At 34.2% G+C, this 7,727-nt stretch overlaps 2 protein-coding genes across 2 annotated transcripts; both read right to left on the reverse strand.

Moving 5' to 3' along the window:
* Nucleotides 1–209: 209 nt before the first annotated feature.
* On the reverse strand, nucleotides 210–674 carry LOC120159966 (protein MAINTENANCE OF MERISTEMS-like). Its single transcript, XM_039170448.1, has one exon. It carries the CDS (start codon nucleotides 672–674, stop codon nucleotides 210–212), a length of 465 nt encoding a protein of 154 aa, XP_039026379.1.
* A 3,052-nt stretch (nucleotides 675–3,726) lies between these two features.
* Nucleotides 3,727–6,762, reverse strand: LOC120159967 (protein ALP1-like). Its single transcript, XM_039170449.1, has 2 exons — nucleotides 6,570–6,762; nucleotides 3,727–4,772 (listed from the first exon to the last, which is right to left on the reverse strand). The coding sequence occupies exons 1-2, from the start codon at nucleotides 6,694–6,696 to the stop codon at nucleotides 3,727–3,729; spliced, it is 1,173 nt and encodes a 390-aa protein (XP_039026380.1). The 5' UTR covers nucleotides 6,697–6,762.
* Between the last annotated feature and the right edge of the window lie 965 nt (nucleotides 6,763–7,727).

Raw genomic sequence — 7,727 nt, forward strand, 5'->3', positions numbered from 1 at the left:
AACATTATTTTTATTGCATTTAAAGCATTTAAAATTATTTTTATTTAACGGGCCGCAGGTAAGCCTGTTTAACCCGCGAGTTAAATAGACGGGCTGCGAGTCTTAGAATTCAAAACCGTTTATGATTGTAGGCTTTTTAAACCGATCTGTTTAAGCCCGCACCGTCAAAACCCGCAGGCTAAACGGATGGGTAGCCCGTATACCCACCTCTACTTACAGAGTTCACGATACAAAAAAGCCAAAATTGTAGAACCCCAACTATATTGGCGACATACAACTAAATCCTCCATTATCGGAAGATATTGGGTATGCACCAAATTGCCCGATTTATCCGGTAGCAAGATCCCTCCAATCAACGTCATAAGATATGTTCGAGCTGCAAATATCACCTCTTGCTCCGTTGATTGTTCATTTACTCTAAATTCTATTTCCAACCACGTCATCAGTATTCGCAACCCATCAATGACATCGACTGGAGCCTCATTTCCTAATAAATTTAAAATAACAACATTTAGTGAATAAGTGTTGCGAAGCACCAATGGAATACCATTAATCGGATCGCCAAGTTGATACACGACATCTTCCAATGTTATTGCCACTTCACCACAAGGAAAATGAAACACATGTGTTTCAGGCCTCAAACGCTCAATTAATGTCGATATCAGTGCCGACATCACCTTAAATCCGTGAAGAAACGTCGCTTTATATAATCCATATCATGAAAGATATATCACCTTCTGCTCATGTGGCTCTTAATTCGTCATTCCTCAATGACAAATGGCTCGTTCTTCTCGCTACAATTTAAAAATAAATTATTTAATACAATTACATAAATAATTAATATTAATACTATAATTTTCTCAAAACTAAAATGAAATAAAACAAATTAAAGTTACTGTAGTCAACTTGATCGACAAAATATGCACATCATCAAGACGTAATATTTCTTCTCTCGAGGCCATTTCAACACAAAATCTTCAACACAAAAGTTTTTGCTCTCGATAGAATGTTTGATTCCAAGTGAAAAATCAATCCAACTCAAATCTCTATTTATACTACCCTACCCAACGATTATAAACGACTAGTTTTTTCAAATTGAAAATAGCCGTTGGAACTTATCACACCGGTGTGATGAGTTCCATTGATTTTTTTTTTATAAATTTAACCGGTCAACAACGGCCAATCCAACTGTCAACAAATTCAAAATTATTCCCGTTGGAACTCGTCATACCAACGTGACGAATTCCATCAGGGATAAAATAATATTTTTTTAATTTTTTTAAAAAATTCAAAATTTTTTATTGGTATTCATCACCTATAAGATATATTAAAATGATTCGGGCTATAAGACCCATATGACACGACCTATTAAAAAATATATCTTATGGAACTCGTCATACCGATATGACGAGTTTCATGGTCATTATAACATTTGCCCTAAATTCTAAAATAAATTTCTTGTTGTCATATTGGGTCAAATAATCCATCCGCCTAGATTATTTGCCCAATTCAGCCCATTTCTCTACCCCTAGATTCTTTGCACATTTCTTCCTGCAATTTTTGACGATTCTTTACATGAAACTATTATAAACATGGAGCGGATTATTAACTTGAAACTGTAATTGGTTTGGGAATACACTAGAATGGATCGAGGAGGCATGTATAGATAATAATCATTCGTGAAAAATTTAAATTATTATATATTTTAAATATTTTTTTATTATTTTTATTGATAATATATTTTCATTTTTTTTAAATTATATAAATATCATTTTCTAAAATTTAAAAAATTCATTTTCTAAAATTTAAAAAATTCATTTTCTAATAGGTGGTTGATAGGTCAAAAGAGAAGGGAGCTGAAGGCGTTTTATGTTTACATTTTTTTTTAATTTTAGTTAAATTCTAGGATTAACATTTGTACTATACATAAAAAAGTAGATTTAATTTTTTTATTTTAATTTGATAAATTTTTAATTCTGTATTTTTTAAATTTAAATTTTGATTTTGACTTGAATGATATCTATAAAATTGTCATTAGTTCGTATATTATACTTAGTTATATATTTAATACTCATTATTTAATTTTACAATTTTAAGTCACATAATTTAGATATATTCATGGATGGAACGAGCACAGTAGCCCCCAGAAATTTTAGAATTACTATATATTTTATTTTTTCCATGTATTTTCTATTGAAAACATATTTTCGTACCCTGAAATTCAGGTTGCCCCTTAACATAAAATCCTGCGTCCGTCATAGATTTTTGTTTTTCTTCCTGTAACTTCCTAATCCACTATGACCCGAAGATTATGCTACACGAGACCACCGAGATGACGAACCCAAAATTTTCTTTTTTAAAACAATTAAACATCAATTTGAAAGTCATCCATAATAAATAAATAAAAGCATAGTGTTTGAGTTTACAAATACAAAGCCCCTAAAATACATCCAACTATTTTAAATGAGTATTTCAAAATATAGTTACGACTCGACTACAAGAAGGTCTATATACAATACATGCCTTCTAATAAAGACTCAAGACGTACTCTGAAGCTCGTGCCGGTCTGGAATACGGACTGTGTGATAAGCTACTTGAAAGCTCCTCCTAAGAACTTGTGCACAGAAACAAATTCCTAACACTTAGCACACAATCTCAATGCCATACTAATAACCAAACAATACCACATGTATCCACTACATGACTATACTAGCAAACATAAATATTTGCATATGAAAAGCTAAACATACATACAAAGGTAGACATCCTGGTGTGGTCGGAGGATTTCGCTACATCTCAGAGAGACACACCCCTCTAGCCTACCTAGGGTGAGATCCGAAATTCCTACATTGGAAGCATTCACCTGACCAACCTACTTCTTACAAGTACTTGTGGCATCTACACTCGGTCAACAAAGAAGTGCCTTGTGCACTAACTGGGACATGTCTGAACATACAAACGACTTTCCCGCTACTAGAGTAACATGAGTGTCCTGATTGTTTCTCATGCATCAAATAAGACTAGTTTTATAAATTTATATCGTTTCTAAGTGTAACTATAAACATTTGTGTTGTTCTCACTTGAAATCTTATTTGTGAAGTTTCGATGACCTTTGACCCCTAACAAATATATTTGAGATGAGATTGACTTCTTACCCAAAACAAGATGAGGGTATCAATACTGGCCTCTTAGTATCGATACTGGTTCTAGAAAGCCGATGGAATTTCAAGGGTTCTAATAGTATCGATACTCTTAATTGGATTATTGTTACTAGCACTCTGGGGTATTGGTACTAAGGGTATTGATACTATCCTTAGTACCAATACCAAAATTTAGCTTCGATGTTTAAAAAATTAGCTTATTATTGATACCCTTACTTAGGGTATCGATAACCTCACCATGGTTAAGATAGATACAAATTCAGCTGTATCTAAGACATTTCCAAGTCACGATTGATCCAAGACATTTCAAGGTCACGATTGATTGAATGCGTGTTGAGCTCTTGCAATTTCTTTGGTTATGCAGAGAAATTCCGGTTTGAAACCGGCTCAACAATCACTTCAAGATTTTAGGACCATTGTACAAAAAAAAAAAAATGCAATGATATCGTTAACTTTACACTGTTGAATTAAACAAAAGGAAACCAACTTCAATAAAATGATTGTCTGTGTCCATGAAAGATCAAATTTGGACCTTTTTGTATCAGGAATCCGAAATGGAGATCAATTATTCTAGCGATTTCCCGGATAAGTAGAAAGACAGTTTATCTCTTAGATGAACACCCTTGATGTCAACGGATCCACAAATTCGTTGGCGATAACCGAAATCATGATCGTGAGACAAAGGCATTTCATCCTGCACGTCATCTTCCAAGTCGATGACGATGTTATGAAGCATGCAGCAAACAAGGATTATCCTCGGCAACTTATGTTTGTCAGGTCTCCACATTACCCCTTGGATGATCTTCCACATTTCCTTGAGCCTTGCCAATGCCCTGTGTGCCACCAGCCGCGTTTCAGAATGTCTTTTGTTGAATTCGGCTCTTAACTCGGGTAGCTCTTTCCCCTCGTAAGGTATAACGAAATAGGGTAGAAGAGGATAGCCAAAATCTCCAATTATGTATTCCCTTATTTCGGATCCTTCGGGGAGCACGAGTTTTCCCCCATTCAATCTCTCCCCTTTATCACACAGACTATAGAAGTTCGAATTCTGAAACACCACCCAGTCTTCGGTTTTACCAGGCCAGCCAGTGACTATGTCCCTGAACCTCATTTTGGGATCCACAATAGCCTGCAAGACCATGCTGTGATTCTTCTCATGGTCGAGCCATATTTTACTTGCAGGGTCTGATGAAGGCAAACACATCATAATGTGAGAAGTGTCAATCACACCACAGCAATTGGGAAGTCCTTGAATCTTTTCGAATTTGGACTTTATTTCTGTCATTTCCGCATTGGTGGAAGGCCACTGCAGGTGGTGAAGACCCCTTTCTTCCATGGCCTCCACAAAGCGCCAGGTCAATTGTGAGACGGTCGAGTGGTGCAGCCGAAAAGAATCACCAACTATCACCAGTGATTCACCAGAGCTTAGCCTTCTTAAAGCTACAGCTACTTGATCCTCGAAAGACACCGGCTTACCATTTGAAAATGTAAAACTTCCCGGCCTAGCCATCATATCTTCCTTCACAAGTGAACAGATGTAGTTGAAGGTTTTTCTGGAGATCTTGAAAACAGATTTGAACTTATCCAGACCCTTAGATGGCGATTGAAGACCTACAAAGAAAAGGAACCAATAAGACGAAAGCAGTATTTACTCATACGAAACATGAAAGGTTGGTGTAGATGATATGCAGGAATTCATTAATAACTCTTAAACATTGTTTTAAATAATGATTAGTGTATATACATACACACATGCATAAATTAATGTATTATGTAGGACAAAACATGCCTGTTTCGGTACTTTAAATATGAAAACATTGCACATACTGAAACATGACAGCTTCAGTTGAATCTGAATTGTATCTATTACTCCTTAGGGCTGGTAAAAAACCAAGAGGTGAAAGAAAATGGTCGCATTGACACATTAACACATTAACGGCATAGAACTCATGCTGGAAATATGCATGGTTTTCGACTGCCAGTATCATTATATAGATGATCAACACTTCAGAGAAAAAGGAGGATAAGTTGCTAAATATGGACTGTTCCCCATCATGTTGTTCTAATGGACCTAATAAAGGAAGGCATGAACATAATGTAGTTTCTATGTTTTGTTCCTATAGCATATCGAAGTCGGTACACAATCTCTTTCTACTTTTATCGAATGCGGTACACAATCTATAGGGTTTATCGACTTGAACCCTCAACTTTTATCTTACATTTTATGTTCTTAGTCTCTCTTAATCGATAAACCCTATAGATTGTTGACAACATTAGTCAATTTAATGACATAACTGTTAACTTTAGCTAAAGTTATATGAAAAGATATCATATTGCAAGATAGCTTGAAAGTGGGAGAAACAAACACGTAGCTACGAGAAAACAAATCTTCCTACTTAAAACGAATCTCTCATGCATTTAACAACAGCATTTTACTTATAATAATTAAACATGAAGGGTGTGCAACCTGATTCCATAGATATTTTCAATCAAAATATGATTGAAGAAATAGGAACCAGTCTAAAAATATATGTGAAGGATAATGTTTTCATGGAAACACTACTTGTAACGTTAATGCTGTGTTTCTGACAGAACAAAATCAATAGTCCGAGAGACCTACTGGACAACGATATAGATTTAGAAATGCATTCTAAAAAGATTAGGTACAATAAGCTAACAACCAGCCCCTTTGTTTTCAACTCCACTCATTTACTAGCAGAGTCCTTGGTAATTTTCTGTTTAAATCCATGCTCAAGGTATATCAAATAACAACATCAAATGTAAGTTAAGAATCAGTTTTTGAACTGCATTAGCTAAACAAATTAGACATATTGAGATTCAAATGATTGTCATATTCGAAGTTCGAATAGAGTTACAGCCGAGTTTCCTGGAAAGCAGAGAGTATCTTATAAGCAACAGCATTGCCAAAACATTTAACCTTATTTCCTTCTATTTTAATCGGTACCACATATTCTATATACCATAACATCAACAAGAGAAAAAAGAAGAAGAAGAAGCTTATCTTGTCCTCTTTCCCATTGAAAAATATATGGTATATAAACAAGTGTTAGGTGAAATTCAGATTAGGGCTCCTGCTTTCATATTCCCAAATGCATTAACATATATAACTCGGATATGATGTAAATCATAAAACCAGTTAAAAGCTCCAAAATAGAACTCAAAGCACTGAGTTGAAAGCACAAATAACAACATGAATATGATGTAAATGCTAAAGACGATCAAATTTTGCAAAAATTGAATTCAACCCACGAACTGATAATCTATCAACTGGTAACCAAAAATTAGATATGTTCCATGCCATGAATGATCAGCTAGAGCAACAGTTCAAAAAATAAACAGGAAGTTTAAAAACATAAGGAAAAGTCAAGAACTCAAAACAACACATACTATTCATCTTCCTAGAAAGCTCATCCCACCAATCAATAGACCTTTCCTTCTGTGAAGAACCAGAAGCATTCTCTTCATGTTTCTCCTCTATCTTCTTTCTTTTCTTTAACCCTCTTGCAGGACCCATCAGCCCCAATTGAATCCAACAACAAAACCCAATAACCTGAGCAGAACGAGATTTGCAAAAACTGTATTAGAATTCACCAAAAACAATAAAACCCCATCAATCGTTGAACCATGGTATTGATCATAAACCGCTACACAATGAGATGAACAAGAAGGTGTTAGGAATAGTGAGCTTTGTGGCAAGTAACATGCAATAACTATATATGAAAGAAAGATAGGAGCTTTTGTGTTAATGGTGTTGAAAGCATGCAAAAGAAGGAAGATTCGATGGATTAGGAAGGGGAAAAATTAAAAGAGAAAGGTAGTATAGTTTGTTGATGTTTACCTGATGAGAAATCTACAGGCAAGTAACGAGCTTTCGAAGTATTTGTTTTTTAAGACAGTGTGACAAAAGAAACAAAAGATATGGGTATTGGAATTTGGTAGATACAGTTTACATTTTCTCCAATAACTTCAACTAAAACATGAATTTTTAAATTACGACCGTGGTCGTATTTTTAATTTTATTATATTTATTGTAATTGTAGATGTAACAAATTTAACGAGTGTTATTGTGAATTTACAATCATTGTGGATATCATAATAATGTAATAGTGATTTTGGACGACATTAACATCGTTATTTAAAACCTTTATTTCGATATTACACCGCCATTTAAATCCACAAGTTTTTGTGTTAAGCATTTGGATGCCCTCTAAATCCAGAGAAAATCATATGGATGATGTGAAGGCAAAATGACTGATAATCAATTGAAATTCATATAGGACGATGACTAAACTTTGGACATTATTTAGATATTGTAAGAAATCAAATGAAGGTATGAAAAATATTTATGGTGAGATTAAACCATTCCCCAAATGACATTAACATAATTATTATGCATTATGAATATGAGTGGTCATAATAATAAATAGTGGTATGTTTGCTTTAAATTATATGAATTCAAACAATTTTATTTGAAAAATGTGTATAAATTTATTTAGGATTAAAATAAGACGAATATAGAGTTAATTGCATCATATGTCTCTAAAC

The sequence above is a fragment of the Hibiscus syriacus genome, unplaced genomic scaffold (assembly GCF_006381635.1).
Source record: "Hibiscus syriacus cultivar Baekdansim isolate YM2019G1 unplaced genomic scaffold, ASM638163v2 tig00111388_pilon, whole genome shotgun sequence".
Taxonomy (NCBI): Eukaryota; Viridiplantae; Streptophyta; class Magnoliopsida; order Malvales; family Malvaceae; genus Hibiscus; species Hibiscus syriacus.